At 46.0% G+C, this 22,329-nt stretch overlaps 1 protein-coding gene across 1 annotated transcript in view; it reads right to left on the reverse strand.

Annotated features, from left to right (window-relative positions):
- The window catches only part of MORN3 (MORN repeat containing 3), a 146,474-nt gene that overhangs the window by 78,346 nt on the left and 45,799 nt on the right, over window positions 1-22,329 (reverse strand). The window contains exon 2 of the mRNA XM_078666139.1: window positions 9,221-9,378. Coding sequence (XP_078522265.1) covers window positions 9,221-9,378 — 158 coding nt within the window. The remainder of the gene's footprint in view (window positions 1-9,220; window positions 9,379-22,329) is intronic.

Raw genomic sequence — 22,329 nt, forward strand, 5'->3', positions numbered from 1 at the left:
CAAATTGATGTTTTTTATCATGAATGTAAATATGAAATGTAATTAACAATATAAAATGCACTTTATGAGTTGAAATATTGCAACCATAACAGAAAAAAAACAAAAAATACTGAAAAGAGAATAAAATAGAATAAAAATATATTTTTTCGTACCTCAATTTGTGGGCTATCCAGTACTGCACCTTAAAAGTAAAATGTGTTAAATGAATGTTTGCTATTGTTTTTTTCTCCAATTTCTGAAATATAAAATGACAATAATATGCTGTATTATCATTTTTAATTTTCCTGTGAGGCGGCGCTCCTCGCCTTAGCGGATGAGTCGCCACTACACAGCACCCTGAACCTTCTGCTCAACACACCCCACATAGATCTGCAGATCACATCTAGCCCATTCCTAGCCCCAAAGTGTTGATTTTTTTACAAGACCGGAGGCTCCTATTATGCTGTACTTTCCTGCTTTAATTCATCAGTAGCAATCTTATTTAAGAATAAACTGCAGTGTAAATTGAAAACAGAAGAAATTATGTATCCCATGAGTTCAAAGGTCCAAGACTACACATTGATGTCATAATGCTAGTTGTAATTGGTGGGCAAATGATCTTACAGATATACTGCATCCCATGGGAGATCCCCTTTTTAACCATCTCTTATTGAACATCCCTTGTCTACAGAGTGGTCTCCTGCAAACTATATATCTGAATACGTTGGTTTCCATATCCGAAAAGCATTAGACAAACCCATTAGATACAGACTCAAGTCTGAATGTCCTCATCCATCAGTGCCTAATAAGATTTTACTTACTCCAGAAAAGGCAACTGATAGAACTTGGAGGTCGTGTCAAGGTAAGCCCCTGGATGCTATTGGTACAATAATTAACATTTTTGAACTTGCAGAGCACGCCAAAACGTCAATTTCTCCTTTTGATCCTTTGATTGGGTGCAAAGGGCTATTTGCTTAATAGGTAATGTTGCCATTTCCCAAAGAACATAGAAACGTAATTATTATTTTTGCAGGATATTACAGAGGGCATAACCGTGACAACATGGACTATGCCTCCGTCTACATACTATGGGTGACATATATCAGCATTATCATCCTTTCAGGTGTAAACATTTTCCTCTCTAACTGTTGTCAGATTTTCCGATGAAGGGTCAATCTAGGTAGGATGGTGTGGGGTGATCACAGTCAATGGGGCACGTGTCCAAATATAGAAATAATCTCAGTTGCAAATATAAACAATGCATTAACAAGGAAAGAAAAACGTAATTGAGGTAGAAAGTAATCTGGAACCAGGTGTTGCCTACTCGGGTGTCATTAACAATACTAAATGCATTCTCTACAAGGGAGGTGGTGTCTATGGGAACTCTGCTTCTGTATCTAGGGTAGCCCATGGGGAGATGATCGGGGACCTGGAACTCGGTGGAGGGAGCCGAGTAGAAATTAGTTCCCACTCATGAGGGATCCCATTTCGCCTTCATTATCCCCGCGCTGTCAATCGTGGGGCAATCCTGTAATATTGAACTCCAGCCTGTGCATGTCCTGAGGCCTCAGGTCGTGCATTGCCTCCCACCGGAGGGCCGATTATTTGCAGTCCTTCCATCTCAACACTCCATAACTCCTGCGCAGAGGGGTCGGGCCCCAGGGATCTTTCTAGGTGATCACAACTAGGCGGCGAGTACGTATTAGTGCCATGTCAATACATTTAGATGTTATTGCTTTCATTTTAGGCCTAGAGAAAAGGCCCAACACAATACCCATCGTTTTAGAAATGTGACGGCCCATGGCCATCGCGATGTATCGAATGATCGTTTCCCAGTGATGGAAGCGGGCGGGGCACTCCCAGACCATAATATAAAAAATATCATGGATCACTTTACATCTCGGGCAGCCTGTGTCCTTGGGAACATCAAATGTATTTGTTTAGGTGTAAGGAACACTGTGTGAGAAATAGGATTGGATGAGCTTAAACCTAGCATTCCTTGATGTGCAAGTGTGCGTTCCAAAATAGTGCTCCAATACCAGTCTGAGATCGGGAGATTCTTTTCAATCACCCATCTATCTTGCAGGTCCCCAAGTTCCCTTGGCTTGTCGAAAAGCGATTTATACAGCAAGGTAATGGCTGTGATTGTACCTGAAGTGGTGCATATGATCTCTAGAGTGTCCTGGGTCGGTGACTCATCCGCCCCCATATGCCAATATGCCTGGACCACAGCCCTTACAGCCCCATATGTTAAAAAATGATGGAGGGGAGTTCAAATGTATTGAGTAGAGTCTGGAAGGGTCTAAGTGTGTCATTCTCAAAGAGGTATCCATGGGTTTCGAGACCGCTCCCTACCCAATACTCAGTGGCAGTTTCTCTTTGAGGCAGAGGAGAGTTGCCACACTAGGTGCCAGCAACATAAATTAAATACTTCTTTCCATATCCAAAGACTAGTGTACTACCTGGCTGCTCTGTGGGGGCAGGGTGTTTAAAAGCAGGGCATGGCCAGTCAGGCAGTGAATGCCAAGCACATCACCTGACGTCCAGTGCGCATGTCGGGTTGGACATGTCTCAGACTGTGTCCAATCCGACATGCGCACTTCAGACCTAGAACCCAATACTTTGTTTTTGAACCAAAGGAATCCTTTGGAGCGTTGTGTTCACCTGCTCCGGCCAATCGCTGGTTTGCTGTCATGCAGATTTAAGTTTAAAGCTGCATAAAAGAAAATTCGGGATTGGTTTGAGAAGCCTTCCCTTGCACGCCCACGCTGTCCAGGAAGCGCAGGCGCGAGATGATTAAGGTCATAAACAGCCAATCACTCTGTGGCTTTATTTCAGAGCCACAGTGATTGGTAATACCATCACATGACCTACCAATGGAGGAAGTGAGAGCCCATCAGCCAGTCCTGCGCTCTGCGCTAATTGGGAGGAGGAGGGGTTCAGGACCGAAGATTTTACTCCTGTCCCTGTGACAAATCTGCAGGTGCCTGCAAAGGCAGCAATGCCGCTGAATAGTCCTGTGTTCCCTCCCTAGGACCACCATGCACTTCTAACACACAAGGATCTCACCTTTTTTAGTTTGGTATATAGCACTGTATATATTATTATTACTATAGTCATCCTTACGAGACCAAGCTTCAGGCCGCAATTTACCTGGGACCCACCGAAGCCTGACCATGGAAGGAGGAGAGGGGTAGGCATAGGCTGGGGCACCCGAAGCCGCACTATTAAACATAAGGCATGAAAGATGTTGCAAGCACTGTGCCATTATGTTAAGTGTTGTGACTGTGCTCCGTAGTGGAACACTGAGTAGTCTCCAGAGGGGAGGGGTTGACACGCCCCACCACTTTCAAATGACACCATCTGCCACTGCCAATACTGCAATCCCTCCAATCTCACATAGGGTTTAGGACATACAGCAGTTAATGGAATTTCCCAGGCATAGGGGCATTCAACATGTGTTCTATGTAACACTCTAGACCAGGCATACTTTAGTGAGTCAATCAGAATATTGGGCGTACCGCCCTGTATTTTACGTGACGGGTGGAGGATAATCTGCAACCATGTGGTGCATGTGGGGACACCTGTAGTGTCCTCGTGAGGGGGGCCCAGCTTGCTACTCTCCATTTCGTCCCACTTTCATTTGTGCTGCCAAATAATAAAACTTGAAGATTGGGGCCGCCAAGCCGTCCTTAGTAGTAGGGAACTGAAGTTTGGTCACGGAAATTCTATGGCGCTGCGTGCCCCAGAGCAGAGACAAATAATAAGTTGTCTATTTCCCAAAATATATAACGGAGCAATAGCCATTGTATCTAGCTCATATCAATACACAACATGTAAGAAATGACTTACTGATTAGAAATTGGAGCATATGTTGAAAAGGCAGGAAAACATATAGCTCATTGGATAAAAAATGGAATTCTTCACAATGCATAACTTAATCTGGGAATGCTGAAGGTAATATAGTTTTAACTAATGAGAATATTAGAATATGTCTTTCAATAACTATTACTTAGAACAACACATTTAAGGTAGTCTTGGAGGAAGAGAATGAAGAACATATGATAAATATACAAACTCCTGTTATGAATCCATATAATAAGAGATTTTTTGTCATAAGAAGCAATTGCTGAAGAGATTCTAACACTAATTAATGCATTACGCCAGCTAGGATTACATCTTGTCTGACTCATATTCTAAATTTCAAACATATTTCACCTCTCTTTAACCAAGATTGTTTTTCAATATATTACATTCAGGGTCTAAGCCTGACTTAGTGGCCATGGCTACACTAACTTTTGTAGACCCCTTGTACTGTACAGTACAGGTGAATATTTTTGTTAAACTCTATGACCTAAAATTACTAGGTAGAATCTTTGCAATTAGATGTTCCCAAGCTGACTCATGCATCAGAAACAGAATTTATAAAAATAAAAGTTAGACCATTCCGATATTAGGACTCTTCTGGGTTTTATGTAACTTAAAAGAATGAGTGATATATCCTTAACAGCAATCTTTCTTGATGGATAGTAGGCTTTTGACAGAGTGAGTTGGTTATTTTTCCCATCCGTTTCAACAAATGGAATCATAAAATAACTGGTTTATCTTTAGAGGGGTACTTGCCAGGGCTGCCTGCTTTGCCCTCTTCTTTTTAACCTTGGATTAGAATCTCTAGAAGCCTTCTTCTGCGAAGATGAGAAAATCTAATTGATCTGAAGATTTTTCTTCTGCTGATTATATCTTTTTACTTGTTATATGAGGTGTCATTGGGTGATGCTTTGGAAAAACAAATCCCAGAAATATTCATCCTTCTAGATATAAGTTAAATGCAAATAAAACAGAAGCTTTTCTTTACCAAGAACAGTTTTGAAATGACATATTGAGAAATGATGCATTAAATTCTCAGAAATGTCATTAGCTAGCTCGGAATAAAAAAAGGCACCACTTTTATTTTCTTACATATCAAAGACGAATGAAAGTTTGTAGCAAAGATTGCTAATGTAATTTAGGGAAGGGTGAACTCCTAACAAGAATGCTCTACCTAAGAGCTGTTACATTTTCTTATGTTCATCCTATTGAGTGGGAAAAATATACTTCTTTTGTATATAAATCATTTTATGGTTTCTTATGGGGAGTGGGAAACACTTCCAAGTTTTCTTGGAATCCTTTAAAGTGTGAGTGCAAAGCAGGAGGTTTTAGATTAACAGAGTTCTCATTATATCAGCCACTCTTCTCCCTGCACCAACTCCCTATTGATATCTTCTAGAGCACATACACTTGGATGGATAACAATAGATGACCAAACTCTGTTTCCCTTTTCTGTTTAATATTCAATTTGAATAATAAGAAAATGGAATCCTCATATTTTACCTTGAGCTTCTAGAATATTACTGAACACATAGAAAGGCTTTGCAGACAGATTGAGTAATGACAAGTTTTTGTTCAATGAATTGTCTTTATGGAAAAATCCTCGAATTATACGAATAAAGGTTTTCTGGAAGCCAGGGACTAATATACGCATCTATATTCTGAGCCAAATCTACCTTTACTTACTTTAAAATTTTAAACATCCAAAACAGGGCTTCAAAAATATTAGTGTCTCTGTAAACTAATTTTTGATTGAGTATCGCAAGGTGGCGGGCTGAATCTAGTTAGTGTCTCTTCTTCTCCCGTTGTGCTTAGGTTAATGGTTAATTCTGCTACAGTATTCTCTAGCTAACCGAAATTTCGTCAGACTGATCTGCATTTGGGCCAAATATGTAATATCTGGTATGTAGATTTAGGTCTTCCTTTGTCCGATTCAGGTTGGACCTCTATTCTTTGTAAAAACATTTCTGAATGTCTAGACATCACTATTCGGCTTTCCCAGCAAATGGTGATCTTTAGAAAATACAGAGGTCCAGTGCCTGCATGCACAGCAGTTTTATCACAGAACATTATGACTGCTGGGGTTGCAATAATGATGTGGGCTCTTTTTGCCACGTGGTTTGATCTTATGACCAGCTGGCTGAGTTTGACTTCTGGAGGGAGGTTTTTGCATACTTGAGTCTTATTTTAAACCTAGAACTAAAGGATTTCCTCTCTGTTGCATTATTGATTTTGGGATAAAGGACTCAGATTTTTAAGTTCTCACAAATGTGCATTTGGGATTCATGCATTAGTTGTTGCTTAGAAAACAAAGTTACCTTTACGGAAAACAAGACAAAATTCTAAGGGCAAAACTTATCTAGCTACCATGGAAAAATCTTTCAATGGACATAATGTCACTTTATATACATGTGAAAAACTATGGACTAAATTAAATTACTATCAATAAGAATATTGCTTAGTTCTACATAGAAAGTGTGTTTGTTTTTATGTGGCTTGTGTGTGTGTAGGCGTGTGTATGTCACATGCTTTTTTCTGTATATGGATGGTAGGGGAGGGCTTACACGAGGTCAAGGGAAAAGTTACTAGTTATATAAAGCTATTTTATTCAAAACAAAAGTTATTGCGAAGCAGATATTCGTAGATCCTCAAACAGTTCACTGAGTTGGAGAATGCCAAGTTGTTCTCTTGACACTGGACACCCACACAAAAGAGGAACAGCTTGTTACAAATTAGACTCGTGCACATGCACGTGCCTCTGAAGCATTCTCCAATGGGGCATTTGTTTCCTTTCTCGCAGATCATTCATGAAAAAAACAGCAACAGATGCCACCCACCAGATGACAGAGAGACAGAAGGAGTATGCAAAGGCATTCTCAAACTGTTTAGGGGCCTACACAGACCAAGCCAGGCAAGTCATGGGCAAACGTTAAATGGGGGTCTTCTCATCCCCTTTGTCATTATGAGGTTCTATGGTTATAGGATGACCTGGTGGCTCAATGTCTCCAGGTGCAGACTCGGGCATTCCAGAACGTTGCTTTCGTTTTTCATCTTTGGAATGCCAAGGACACACATAACACAGTTTAGATGTTTCACATCGATACTTTTTATGGAGCTCCCAACTTTAAAAACCATAATAGTAAACAATAACAACCTCTAACACAACACACCAGTCAGAACAAAAGCTGCACACCCATCACAGCTCAGAAGCATCATACAGATGGACCTCCCAGAGCTTGCAACAGCACATCACTCTTCATGAAACAGTATACTCCTCTAAGACAGTGCACAACACAGAAAACTACCACCTACCACCTCCTTACAGCTAGATTGATTTAAATGGACACCCTAAGAAGACACTATAGTCCCAGTTACATCATACATATTCCAGAAGCTGGGAAATGCATGAAACGCACATACCAATCCTTCAAAAAGTCATGTACTTAAATTGGTAAAGATTTCCCCTTTACACACAACAGTCCACACTACAATCAAACACACACACAAAATATTAATCACACCTTAACTAACAACGATCCTACTCCTACTGAAACAGAAAACAGACTGTAGGAATCCTCAAGACATGGATGGGAAGGTACACAACCCCAACAATGCTTTGAGGCCATAGTACTAGCAATACAACACGCTACTAACCTGTATGAACATAACACAATATTAACACCTACATAGGCCTATGAAGAATCCAGGAGGGTGACACTGCAGCATCTTTTAATCAAGCATCTCTCAAAGGCCAGAGGCAGGCGGTATCAAAGAAGACATGAACATTACAGCGGCTGAAGCATGGGAGGGAGAGGGTTCTCTGTTCTGACTCCTCCACTCTGGAGTCCTCTCCGAGTCAATTAGCTGAACAGGATATTATGTGACATGTCAACATTTCCTAAAAATCCACCTTTTTGGTTCACTTTCTTCATGAGCTAGCTACCTATCTGCCAGGTATTAAGGGTTTGTGGGGTTTGTGTTCCACCAATAATTCACGTGAAAAACCCAAGGGTTAGGCCACGACATCTCACACTTTTTAGTGGCTGAACATAATGGAGGCTCATGAATTGCCCGGGCCTGCTTTCAGACAGACAAGGTGTGAAACAGAGTGAGCAGGACATCTGAAGAGTGCAGGAAGGGCCAGAAGCACACATGGGGCTGCAACTGCAAACCATCCCCCGCCTATTAGCTCTGAGCCCTCAAGAATTATAACATTCAATGCGACATTTGTTTTACTTGTTGAAAAAACTGCCATTTTTATATGCAAAAAAGGGTTTTCATTTTAAGTCATTTAAGAGTTCATTTTTCTGCTTAGTGTTTCTAAACCAATCATGACATTTCTAACTAAATAACGCTTAAATATTCTTTTTAGCACTTGAATTTGTGCCAATATGTGGTTTATTGTTGTTTTTACATAGTGCTCACACAGTCAGGAAGCCATTGAATGGCTTTAATAAAACATAACTTGGTCACAATTCTTTGAGATCTCAGCATGTTGTTTGTACGCAGTATAGAAATATACACTATAAATCATATATTTCACAGGCATGTAATATACAATGCAAACTTCCTACCTCAGCTATGTCTGCAAAGGAGGTTGTAGAAAGATTGTGGACATCCCCTTCCTTTTATGAAGGGACCTAGTAGCACATTGTTTATTCTAATGAGACCACACTTATATTTTTTAGGACTTGTTGCCTATTTTGAGTTTTCAAGGGAGAGCAGCTTTGAAGTCCAGCGATAATTTCTTGCCGCTATCCAAAATGAAAAAATGATTTCCACATTCATGGTCCTGGAGTCTGTTGGGGGGTGGGGATGGGGGGTTGTATTTTCAGGTCTATTCAGACATTTGGATATCAGTCAGGACATCCCTCCAGGACACTGCTGGCTTCTCACCATCATTGAGCTGCTCATATGTCTGGTTGTATGACAGAATCACGCATGCGTTTAACACGCATGACTTTTCAATGCCGGCATTTGAACGAACTTGTCGTTTCGGCGCATTCCCATTTGCACACAAGTCGTTACAATGACTTGCCTTAGGGGAGCGCTGGACTTTTGGATTAGTATTGTTTACTAATCCAACTACAGTCTACGCAACAGTAGGGAAGGTGTTGGACTTTAAATCCAACACCACTTCACCAATGCACCCCCTAAAGCAAGTCGTTGTAACGACTTGTGTGCTAAATGAATGTGTGGTAACGACACATTCGATTTACTGCCGGCGCTGTAAAGGCACAGCGTGATTCATATTAAAGGATGTTCCCCATATACTGAACATGGTGCCATGTTGCCCCATTCTTCTAGTGCACTGCTAATTCTTTTGAAAGCATACTGAGCGACATCTTGGAATAGCTAACGTAATAGCACTTACGTGTTTTTTGTCATTTTTCCAAAAGCCAGAATACACTTTCATGTACTCTCCGGTAACCGGGTCGGGGAGGCTGTATGTGCCAAACCCACTGCGCTTTCCTCTCTTCCAGTCTCCATCGTAGATGGCTTTGTTGCTCTTCCAGGTCTGCGTACCTTTACCTGTTAAGGCAAGCAAGGAAACTGTTACTCACTCTGGTAATTGCATTGAGATAAACAGAAATATGAGTCATGTCTTCAGCAGTGGATATCAGACCACCAGGCCCTAAGCAACAACATGCTCAGGAGGAGAGCAAAAGACCTGAGGGTAGCTTATTGTACAGACTTGTAGTCGTAGTCTTATTTTTGGGTGGTAATAGAGGCCTCCTTCTCAGTAGATTCATGATCATATCATACCACATACATGCATAAGGGCAACAACACCCTTTTAAAAGATTTCTGCTGTTAGTTAACTAGTGCATTCTTAAAGGGGCCACACAAGAAGAGGAAACACAATTCTCTTCAACCAGTCCTGCACCACTGACAAACACCAACAATTACCATCCCAGACGTTCCTTCATTTGATGCTGTCTGCTTTAGTTTTGAGACACTTTGTGACATAATTCAACGGATGACAGCTTTAAATAAGCCCCGATGCATCATTTTTAGGTCGAGCATTCACGACCTCTTGCATATACTATAGTACATACTTATATGCTTTAGTATATACTTATATGTGTATGTCCCTTTGTGGGCTCTGGAGATCAGCCCTAGGACATGTCTGCTTCCGCTTAGGGACTTTTTTTTCTGTTCAACTGCCTCTATTGAACTGTCTTGATAGAAAACGACCAGCAGAAGTCAGTAAAGTACCAGAATTGCTTTCTGCTGAGGGACTTACTTTTAAAAGAAAATCTGGCAACTGCCTCTATTTAACTTTCTTGATAGAAAATGACCAGAGAGGTGTGTAAAATACCAGAATCACTTTAGCATTCTCTAGATTCCAGTCCATAGAAATTGTCTTCCACGAGCACCGGTAGACACTAATATTTTTTTCAAATATTGTATTTTCAGTGATATGACCACTGAAGGCCCTGATCGTATATTAAAAACAGAGCTTGGACTATACCATTTCCAGCTGAAAGGCAATACTTTTCTCCATGTGTTCCCATACCTGGTGTGTCACACTGTTTGGTGCTTGCTTTCTCTCCATGTTAAAGAACAGTAGATGTTTCAGCACCCAGGCTAATGTGCTGCATAGCTAAATACACATAAGGTCCCAAAGGCGAGACCGATTGCATTGCAAATGCTTGTTTCACTAGGGAGCGGCACTGTTTACAGGCTAAAGTTCTAAGCTTTGGAACATAAAGATCTGGGTTCTAATTCTTGTTCTTGTACTTTAAAAAAAGGATTTTGGGTCAATCACTTTATTGCTCGCTGCCTACAATTGTAAATATGTGTAACTTGAAAGTATAAAATTAAATATGCTGTGGGTGGAGCTGAGTTTGAGGTTCTTGCCAACACATACATCTTCATTTCTGTAATCCAGGCACATCTGAACCCCACGTACAATAAAACTGTGTTCTGTAAAGTTGTCTACAGCTCCTGTAGGCTAAGTCTAACCTGTACCAAACTCCAAAAATAAATAAGGTAGAAAAACAGCCAACTGCATACTTAAATACAAAAACAGACCACTGAATTGTGAAAACTCTTAAACAACATAAGGCCGATTCACAAAAGCATTTATGAGTACGCAAAGTAGCACAGCTAGAGGACTTGTTCACATGCATTTACACGCCCTTGTGAATAGGTCCTGAAACATCCAACTCCCTATTAGTAAAAGAGCAAAGAGGACGCGGTCCTTTGTATGTACAATCATTTTATATGAATATTCCTAAATTACTCCTATTTTATTTGCTCTATCAATCAATCAATCATCAAAACATTTGTAAAGCACGCTACTCACCCGTGAGGGTCTCGAAGCGCTAGAGGGGGTGGGGGATGACACAGCTACTGATCGAAAAGCCAGGTTTTGGGACGTCTAGGGCCGATTCACCAAAGCATGTAAGAGTGTGTTAAAGAGTCCTACATTAACAATTCCAGATATTGCAATTACTGGTGAATCAAAATGGTTGCCTATATTAACTCTAAATCTCTTGAGTTACTGCATGAGTTTCAGAGAGAACACCTCGGAAACATAAAGAGGCAACCATTGGTCTCTGTCTCCAAGCTCAGCTCCCGGGCACTAACTCAGAGCTATTCAGAGTCAAAAGCTTCCCCCTAAGACACTTTTTTTTTTTTAAACTTTATTTTCCATTTTGCAAAAGGACACCGAACAAAAAAGCAAAACAAACCATGAAATGCAATATGGGACCATCAAAAACAATTGACAAAAATTACAAAAACAAAAAGAAACACAGCCATAGAATATGAACACAAATCATGAGGACTAAAAGGGACAATCTGATACATAAGAACCGTCAACAATAATCCACATTGCATTTGTTGCATATTCAGACTCGTGACTAAATTGCAAACGACCAGCATTACCAATTACAAATACCAAGAGCTATACAGCTGAGCGCCATCAACACCCCGCCATTCTAGTCCAGAGGGCATGAGGAACTACCCCACCCCGGTGGGAGTGATGCCGGAGTGCACCTGGGAATCATGGGCAAGCCGCTGTCGGGAAATATAATCTCTGTACATCCCCAAATATCGATCGGTCTGGAAGAGGGGGGAGCAGGGTACTAAACTCCTCGCAATTCACATTGCAGTACACTAGGCTGTTCAACCAGGAGCGAAGAGTAGGGTCACGCCTACTGCCCCACAACAAAGCAATCTCCCTTTTGGCTAATAGGAAGCTGAGTGCAGCTAATTTACGAACTTTCTTAGGGAAGTTTTCCACATACCCCAGCAATGCAATCTCAGGAGTAGGAAGGAGTGGCATGGACAGTATATCCCCCAACGTTGAGTGGACATCTAACCAATATTGGTGAATTTTGGGACAAGTCCAGAACAGATGTGCAAAGTAGGCAAAGGGGCCAAGACATTTCGGACAGTGATGGGGCTGGGAATTGTCAATTCTGTGAGCGTGAGCCGGAGTAAAATACATCCGATGAAGAAATTTAAACTGAAGCAACTTATGACGACTGTTCAATGAGACGTCCGTTAAGGTTCTGCAGCAATATGCCCATTGGTCATCAGTGATAGGCTCACCCAGGTCCTCCTCCCATGCTGCCCTAATCTTTGAGTCATTTACCGGCCTAAGCGCTCCGCACTGTTTGTACAGCTTGGATATCAGGTGTGCATTGTTTGGGGTCTGGATCACCAACGTGAGGGGAGGAGTCTCGTCCGGGGCCAAAGGAAAGGAAGGGAAACCGGCCCTTAAAGCCGAGCGAATTCGGGTGAGGATGAACTTGTCCATAAAGGAGCGTGCACCGAACCGGGCCTCCTCCGATACAGAGAAGACGTGCCCGTCCGGGAATAAATCTCCCAGGGTGCAAATATCGAACTTCGCTAAGGTGCGTTCTACCAAAGTCTCCCCCATAATCGGGAATAGGGAAGAGTTAGGAAGGGGCAGGGCCGGGGAATATAAAAGATCTAGACCAAGAAGCCTGCACAATCCAATCCATGCCCAACAAGTGGTGAAAACAGTCTGGATGTCACGGGGGTCACGAGGAAAGCCAGCAGGGAGAATTGTAAGGAGACGTCTCGGGAGAACCAGATCCGGCTTTGGCCGTAAATATGGTATGCGCGCGTCAGGATGGAACCAAGCATACGCATACGCGCACTGCGCAACTAAATTATACAAATAAAAGTCCGGCACACCCAGCCCTCCACGGTCCGGCGGCAAGGTTAGCACCTTCCAGCCGACCCGGGGCGTCTTATCTCCCCAGATCAAGCGAAGTAGCAAAGAGCGGAGTTGAGTGAAAAACACCTTAGTCAACGGGATGGGAATATTATTGAAATAATACAAAAAGCGGGGCAGTAACTATCCTTTTAATAATGGCGACCCTGCCAGCCATGGAAAGAGGTAAGCAGAGCCAACGGTCAATTTGTGAGCCCAATGTATCAATAGCGGAGCCATAATTAAGACGGATTATCGACGAAGTGTCCGAATGTATGTGAATACCCAGATATTTAACAGATTCGTCACAACATTCCAGCGGAAACACGAATGACCAAGGATTGGTGCAGGCCGTGAGAAGAAATATAACCGATTTGTGCCAATTGATATGGACCCCGAAAAAATTGCCGAACCCAATGATTTCCCGAATTAATAAAGACAAATTATCCTGAGGCTGTTGAACATATAATACCATGTCGTCCGCGTACATGGAAATCAACAAAGGGCCAGTGCGAAATTGCAACCCCCGCTGTAGGTGGTTCTCTTGAAACTGCCGGGCCAAGGGGTCCATGGCCAATAAAAAAAGAAGAGGAGAAAGGGGACAACTCTGCCTAGTGCCCCGTGATAGGAGGAAGGGGTCGGACAAAGCACCATAAAGGCGTAAGTGGGCCGTGGGTTTAGTGTACAAAAGGGAAACAGTGGCTACGAAGCACTCCGGCATACCCATGCGGCGCATAATCGACTAAAAAAAGGGCCATTCCAGGGAATCGAAGGCCTTCTCAGCATCTAATAAATACAGCTGCGGCTGGCGTGGAAGGGTCGAAACGATGCAATACAGTAAATAAAGTGCGAAGATTGAATTAAGTGAACCGGCGCGGGACAAAACCAGCCTGCACAGGAGAGACAATGAATTCTAGCAGGAGCGACAATCTTATGGCAACGACTTTGGCTAAGATCTTGTAGTCTAGGTTCAACACCGACAATGGCATGTAGGAGCCGCAGTGCATGGGGTCTTTCCTGGGTTTCGGCAGTAAAATGATCACGGCTTCACGAAACGTCGGGGGAAGAACTCCCACCTCTACTGCCTCCGCATAGACCTCGACTAAGCGCTGGACCAGAAGGTCCTTGTAAGCCTTGTAAAAATCAGTCGAAAAGCCGCCAAGACCGGGGGCAGACGATGCACGCAAAGCATCGATCGCCTCCACAATGCTGTCAGGAGTAATGGGGGACATAAGAAACTCCTGCATGTAGTGCTCAAGGTACACCAGAGCCACCTCAGATAAATAGGCTTCCTGACCGCCGAAGCCCCCGGATAGGCGCGAGGTTTATAGGTCCTTATAATATGTAAGAAACAACTCACAGACCGCTGGAGTAGAATGGACGGGGGAGCCGTCATGGCCCGTCATGGAGAAGATACAAGTGGGCCTCCTGGGGGGGGCGGAGCGTGTTGGCTAACAACCGACCCGGCCGCTCGCCCTCCCCATACCTGCACACCACGCAATGCTTCTGAAGAAACAACAATTCCCTATCAGCTGCGTCCCGGAATTCAACGCACAACTCCAACCGGAGGGCAGAAAGAGATTCAGAGTGGGCAGCAAAAAGTTCACGGTCCGCCATAGCGATCTTTTGTTCGATCTGATCCAGAGTAGTCCGTAGATCACGAAGGACCCCAGCATGTTTCGAAATGCACACACCACGTATATAAGCTTTAAAGCCCTCCCATAAGACCGCCCAAGTATCGACCGTGCCTGTATTCAGCTCAAAATAGTCTTCTATGGCCTGACGCACCCCCTCATTAAAAACAGGATCAAGAGGGGCCCGGCTGGGAAAACGCCATTGTCGCTCATAACCCCCCTCACGAGGAATAAACATCTGAAGAAGAACCGGGCAATGGTCAGAAAATGTGCGGGGGAGAGTCCGGACCGAACCCAACCAGCCAGCAACTCCGGGGGAGACCAGCCAATAATCGATTCTGGTCTAGGTATTATGGAACCCGGAATAATGAGTGAAGTCAGGATGGTGTGGGAGCAAATGAGACTCTACATCAACTAAGGAATACTGCGTGCAAATCTCTCTAAGGGCCAGACGGGCGTGGGGTTTGGAGTCAGGAGAAGAGGCGGTGCTATCTCTAGAGTGATCCAGGAGAAGGTTAAAGTCTTCGCCCATGGTCAGGAGCCCCGTGTCGACGGCCAGGAGGCGGGCCAGTAGTGAGTGGTAGAATGCGGGGGAGTCAGTGTTCGGGCCGTACACACAAACGAGGGAAACCCTGTGGCCCATCAACTGGCCAGTAACAATCAAAAACCGGCCCTCGGGGTCATGTTGCGTAGCAAAGTGAGCAAACTGGATCAGCTTATGTACAAAAATAGCCACGCCCCTTGAATACGAGCTGTAGGCCGAGAAATACCTGTGCGGGCCCCAACCGGAAGCTACAGAGCTAGCGCCTACGTCAGTCAAGTGGGTCTCCTGCATAAAGCGTATGTCAGCCTTATGTCGTGTCACGTAATTCAAGACCTGTCGCCGTTTCCTGTTATCGTTCAAGCCTCGCACATTCCATGTTAATAACAAAAGCCCGGAAGGACCAGGCACATTTCCTAACTGCACCATATATACAATACAAAAAAGGGGAAGACAGTGTATGAATGCACCACATCGCATAAAACAGTCCTCATTGTCTGTAAACCAAAAAATCCATACAAAAACAAACAAAAAACAAAAACCACCCACCACCCCCCACCCACCCTCTCCCTACCCAGAAAGAGGAACACCCACAAAGCACATCCCAAAAAACAAACCATGGAGGTATTCACTATGGGGCATGGCGACGCCATGCCAGTCGGACAACCCAGCTATCAAACAGCAAAACAAGAAAATAGCAAATAAATGAGCAAACGAGCTAAAGGCAGTGGAACACAAGCGGGGCCAATTAGCAACACAAGACTGTACTCAGCCGCTCCCATCTGGAGAAAAGAGGTCCACACTGGCTTGTGAGGTCTGCAAAGAAGGGGAGTGGGGCCTCGAGTTGCCAGACGCCCCACCCCTGTTAACCTTGAAGTCACGCAAGAATTCCTGCTCAGCATGTGGAGTGTCGAAGACCCTAGGCCTGCCATCAATGTCCACCTTGAGACGTGCTGGATAAAGCATGCCATAGCGAAGCCCCAGGTTCTTAAGCATGGCCTTGACACTCTGATACTTCCGCCTGGCTTCCTGCACCATGACCGTGAAGTCTGGGAAAAACGAAAGACTGTTACCCTGCCACTGGAGTTTGCCCTTCTCCCTGGCCGCATGGAGGGCAGTGTCATGATCACGAAAGTTCATAAGTCTGGCCACAATAGGTCTAGGAGGCATGCCAGGTCTGGAGCGAGGGCATAAGGATCGATGAGTACGCTCAACCACAAAGCCTTGGGTGAAGGAGTCCCTTCCAAACAAGTCAGAGAGAAGTTGTTACGCAAATGTGTCCATTCGGCCAGTGGCTGTCGTTTCCGGTACGCCAAGAATGCGTATGTTGTTGCGGTGCCCTCGGGCCTCCAAATCTTCGTTCTTTATAGCCACTTCCTTAAGGATCTTCTCGACCCTCTCAAGCCGCTTCAGGGAGGAGGAGGACCCGTCCTCGAGATCAGAAACCCTGGACTCCACCACGTGCAGCCTGCGATCATGGCCCAGGACCTTCGCGTTCATGTCTGCCAGCTTCTTGTCTAGGTCATCAAAACGAGCATCAAGGGCCTTGAAGCCAGCTCTCATTTCGGCGATCATGACAGCAGCCAGAGGGGCCGAGTCGGTCTCGCCCTGATGAGACGCAGCCTCCGCAGCCGAGTCCGCCGCGGGGTCCGCCGAGGTAGTCGGTGGCTGATCAAATTGGAGCTTGGGCTGCCTCGGGTCCTTCTTGACCATCGTAGCGAGCAAGTTGTGGCCAAATTGCGAAGAAAAGGTCCAATATCTGGAACCACCAATCAGGCACGTGTGGAGTGCACAGCCAAACCAGAGGGCAGGAGCGGCGGCAAACTACTGAACGCAGGGCCGGTGAGATCTGCCCACGTGGTCAAGAATGTGGGTCCTGTAAAGATCTCAACAAAATCAAGGCCTCCCAACGGGCAGCATCCCGGCGTCAGCAGAGGAACCACCAAACTGAAGCTGCAGGATGACCAGCACGGCGCCAAGCGGGACCAGAGTCGCCGTGTAAGAGAGGTAGAGCAGCCGAAGTAAAGTCGAATAGTGGTCAACAATGGCTGGGATCGGCCAATCTTCGCCCAAGTGTAGGACTGGCTCGAGCACTGCAGCCCATATGTAGATCAGGAGCGCAGGTAGGGCCAATCGGCAGGGGCAGTCGCCAATCCGAAGATCCCGGCAGCCAGTAAAACGGGCGATCAATCCCTCAAGCGCACCCCAGAGAGGCTCCACACCGGAAGGACAAGAGGGCCTGGCAGGTCCCCAGCCCAACCGGATACAGTGCACTCCCCAGGCGCCAAGAGGGGGGGAGCACGAACGTCCACCCCCACCAACCCACCACCAAGCCCCGACCCCCACCCCGGCCCCGAACACCCCACCCGACGCCCACACCCAGGCCAGGCCAACCCATCTACTCTAGGCCCCGGCTTCCACTGCGCAGCAGGCCCGGAGGCCTAAGGGACCACGACAGCCGCGGGAGCCAGGTGGGGGGGGGGGGGGGGGGGGCGACCAGGCGACAGGCCGCGGGAGAGGCCCCTGGGGCAGGCAGGAGCAGGGAAAAGCAGACAGGCAGGAGGGGGAGGGGGGCGAAGACTCACCCCGTCTCCGGCCACACCGTGAGGAGATCAGAAAGGCCCAAGCCGCGTCCCCACGTCATCCAGCTCCAACACCGCCATCTGGAGCGTCACAGCTACTTCGGTGGCATCAAACAGGTCACCGAGTCCCACAGGCACATGGATGAGGTATTGAGGAGTGGAGAGGCTCGCTCAACGCAGGATCGAGGCTGCTGACATCGCCCGACCGGCGGAGCTCTAGTGAGATGCGGCCATCTTGCTCGCCTCCGTAGTCACGCTCCACCTAAGACCCTTCACATACAAACCCCATGAGCGCAGCTCTGCTCTGAGCCAGCACAACTGTTCATGATACGGTCCCTGGTGTCTGAAGGATTACTACAGTAAAGGAGAACGTTAAAATGTTGGCACCACCAATAGCAATTTTGGTGTAGCGTGGTTGAACTTTACTGGCAAATGATTGCATACGTATGACTAGAGAGGTTGTGGGGGTTAAAATATTCTTCACATTTTCTGCCCCCCATCCCACCCCCCAAACAAATACATCTATTGTTGTACCTCATTTCGCAATCCGTACTGGGGTAAGCATGGCACATTGAGCCATTTTTATGAGGATGAAATCCTGGGGGGCATTATGAAAGAGATATCTTCAAATAGATAAGAGAGTAAGGTGTCATAAGTGAAGATTTAAATGTTATCTCTGACTTATTGGACGGGTGGGAGTGAAATGGCCCAGTGTTGTGATTTTACTTCTGACTGTTAAAAACAATATCCCCACTAGAAATACAGAGATATACGCCTGATCATATTTTCCCGCACCTGATATATCCTTTTTCTCTCATCCAATAGGCACTGGAAGTTGGGGTACGGGCGATGCTATGCACCCTCAAAAAGTTAACATGCGGGAGGTCTTAAAGTGACTGAGCAATAAAGATTACATTTATTTTGTTTTGATCTTGCCACATTTGCTGTTCGTTCAAAGTCAGAGGTCAAATGTCAATCTAGTCTTCTGACAAATGCTTGCTTATTCTTTTAACCCCTTCGCTGCGGGGGGTATTTTCCCGCTGTGCTGTGGGGGAGGGGGGCGCGCACAGCGCCCGCACTCTCATGACGAGCTGAGCTCGTCATGAGGCACGGCGCTCCTGTGCTCATGACGAGCTCAGCTCGTCACAGGTGCATTACCTGCCGTGGAACGCTAGCACAGCAGGGAAATTATCCCCGCATGCGAGCGTTCCACGGCTCATGACGAGCTGAGCTCGTCATGAGCACCGGAGCGCCGTGGCTCATGACGAGCTCAGCTCGTCATGAGCGTGGAAGAGGTTAACATGGAGACTGGTGTTTATTTTCTTTCTCTGACTGCAAAGTGTGGGGATTTTGTACAGTGAACTATGTGACCATCATGCTGGTGTGAAAGAAAATACTGCATGATGTCGTTTTCTTCTAACATGCTGCAAAATTTAAATACCTATAAATGAGCTGCACAAATATTTCAAAATAAACAGTTAGAAAAGCGCAAATAAAGTGTTGCTTCTAAATCTGAAGTGTGATGGAAACAAAGATGTTAACGGAATGAAAATAAATCAAGGCACCTTACCTGGAGAAGAACATATGACAAATATTCGTTGAACCCAATTTTGACACATTATCATTCTGAGGGGTTGGGGGGTCTTGGTGGGAACACTGCTGCTGCACTTTTGGTACAAGGGACCGATTTTGCAGCAGTGCTGGAAAACAAGCCTCAGTAACAAAAACGGACCCCACCGGTCCAAAATATTCCCCCACCCTTCCGGGCCACTGGGGACTGTTACGATGATCAACAGCAGCCTAAGAAAGGCAAAGGCCACAGTGGACTGTTGCGATGCTCAACAGCAACCAAAGAAAGGCAAAGGCCACAGTGGACTGTTGCGATGATCAACAGCAGCCTAAGAAAGGCAAAGGCCACAGTGGACTGTTGCGATGCTCAACAGCAGCCTAAGAAAGGCAAAGGCCACAGTGGACTGTTGCGATGATCAACAGCAGCCTAAGAAAGGCAAAGGCCACAGTAGACTGTTGCGATGCTCAACAGCAGCCTAAGAAAGGCAAAGGCCACAGCGGACTGTTGCGATGCTAAACAGCAACCAAAGAAAGGCAAAGGCCACAGTGGACTGTTGCGATGCTCAACAGCAGCCTAAGAAAGACAAAGGCCACAGTGAACTGTTGCGATGCTCAACAGCAGCCTAAGAAAGGCAAAGGCCACAGTGAACTGTTGCGATGCTCAACAGCAGCCTAAGAAAGGCAAAGGCCACAGTGGACTGTTGCGATGCTCAACAACAACCAAAGAAAGGCAAAGGCCACAGTGGACTGTTGCGATGCTCAACAGCAGCCTAAGATAGGTAAAGGCCACAGTGGACTGTTGCGATGATCAACAGCAGCCTAAGAAAGGCAAAGGCCACAGTGAACTGTTGCGATGCTCAACAGCAGCCTAAGAAAGGCAAAGGCCACAGTGGACTGTTGCGATGCTCAACAGCAGCCTAAGAAAGGCAAAGGCCACAGTGGACTGTTGCGATGCTCAACAGCAGCCTAAGAAAGGCAAAGGCAACAGTGGACTTTTGCGATGCTCAACAGCAACCAAAGAAAGGCAAAGGCCACCGTGGACTGTTGCGATGATCAACAGCAGCCTAAGAAAGGCAAAGGCCACAGTTTACTGTAGCGATGCTCAACAGCAGCCTAAGAAAGGCAAAGGCCACAGTGGACTGTTGCGATGATCAACAGCAGCCTAAGAAAGGCAAAGGCCACAGTGGACTGTTGCGATGCTCAACAGCAGCCTAAGAAAGGCAAAGGCCACAGTGGACTGTTGCGATGCTCTACAGCAGCCTAAGAAAGGCAAAGGACACAGTGGACTGTTGCGATGCTCAACAGCAGCCTAAGAAAGGCAAAGGCCACAGTGGACTTTTGCGATGCTCAACAGCAACCAAAGAAAGGCAAAGGCCACCGTGGACTGTTGCGATGATCAACAGCAGCCTAAGAAAGGCAAAGGCCACAGTTTACTGTAGCGATGCTCAACAGCAGCCTAAGAAAGGCAAAGGCCACAGTGGACTGTTGCGATGTTCAACAGCAGCCTAAGAAAGGCAAAGGTCACAGTGGACTGTTGCGATGATGAACAGCAACCAAAGAAAGGCAAAGGCCACAGTGGACTGTTGCGATGATCACCAGCAGACTAAGAAAGGCAAAGGCCACAGTGGACTGTTGCAATGATCACCAGACACCAAAGAAAGGCAAAGGCCACAGTGGACTGTTGCGATGATCAACTGCAACCAAAGAAAGGCAAAGGCCACAGTGGACTGTTGCGATGATCACCAGCAGCCTAAGAAAGGCAAAGGCCACAGTGGACTGTTGCGATGATCACCAGCAGCCTAAGAAAGGCAAAGGTCACAGTGGGGCTGTTGCGTTTATCAACAGCAACCAAAAGAAAGGCAAAGGCCACAGTGGACTGTTGCGATGATCACCAGCAGCCTAAGAAAGGCAAAGGCCACAGTGGACTGTTGCGATGATCCCCGGCAACCAAAGAATGGCAAAGGCAACAGTGGATTAATGCGACGATCACCAGCAACCAAAAAAAAAGGGAAGGCCAATGTGTTCCTGCAAGCATGTTCACAATGGTGTCGTCTCTTTTCACCATTTCAGTGGGAGGTGGCATGCGGGAAGGGGAGAAGATGTGGTCTGACGGCTATACTGCCGACTTTGGTGCTGAAAACCAAGATTCGAGCCTTGGGGTCGCGTCCACATCCTGTGATTCTAGGCAAATCACCTAATCTCCCTGTGCCGGAATGTGTCCTCGTGTAACATAACCGGTGCTCATGTAAGGCGCTCCACTACATTCGGGTCGAGGTTGCGCTATATAAATCTGCATTAAAAAAAAAAGACAGGCCACCACAAGCGAGAACAAGGTTGCAGGCAGGAGGGAGTAGGGACTCAGGGGTTAAGGGACACAGAGGGCACATCATTTGAATTAATAAGTGGGAGATTTGAGAACCGCTGACCAATGGTTGGAGAACAAGAGTTGCCAATGAGAGGTGGGAGAGGGGAGGCCAGGGAAGGGAGGTGAGCTAGACACAGGGTGGTTGTACAGAATTTGGCTTTGGACAGGTGTGAGAAAAGGAGGTGCCACTGATAGGCAGTGTGGGTGTCAGGTGCTGGTGCTGAATATGCACAAGGGGGGTAATGGTAGCAGAGATGAGAACACTCACCCAGGCTAAGCAGAAGTACAGGGCCGCTGAAGGTTGGCAGCTGGTGCGGAGTCTGTTGAGCGGCAATGAAGTGCAAAAGAAGAGAGGCAGGTTGGGGTTAGGTTAAGCAGAACTAACATCTTCTGGAGGGTTGTCCTGGAACCCCGGAACTGGGTACAAATCTCTAATGAATTTTTAAGGGTGTTCGGGCCAGATGTGTGGAGAAGCGTGTCTCAGTGGTGTGGAGAAGCGTGTCTCAGTGGTTAGAGGCGGCAGACCCGGAAGCTGAGATTGACCGTGGACCAGGGTTCGATTCCCCGCCTCGGCGGGTCTCGGGCTCAAAATTCCA

The sequence above is a fragment of the Lissotriton helveticus genome, chromosome 11 (genome assembly GCF_964261635.1).
Source record: "Lissotriton helveticus chromosome 11, aLisHel1.1, whole genome shotgun sequence".
Classification (NCBI taxonomy): domain Eukaryota; kingdom Metazoa; phylum Chordata; class Amphibia; order Caudata; family Salamandridae; genus Lissotriton; species Lissotriton helveticus.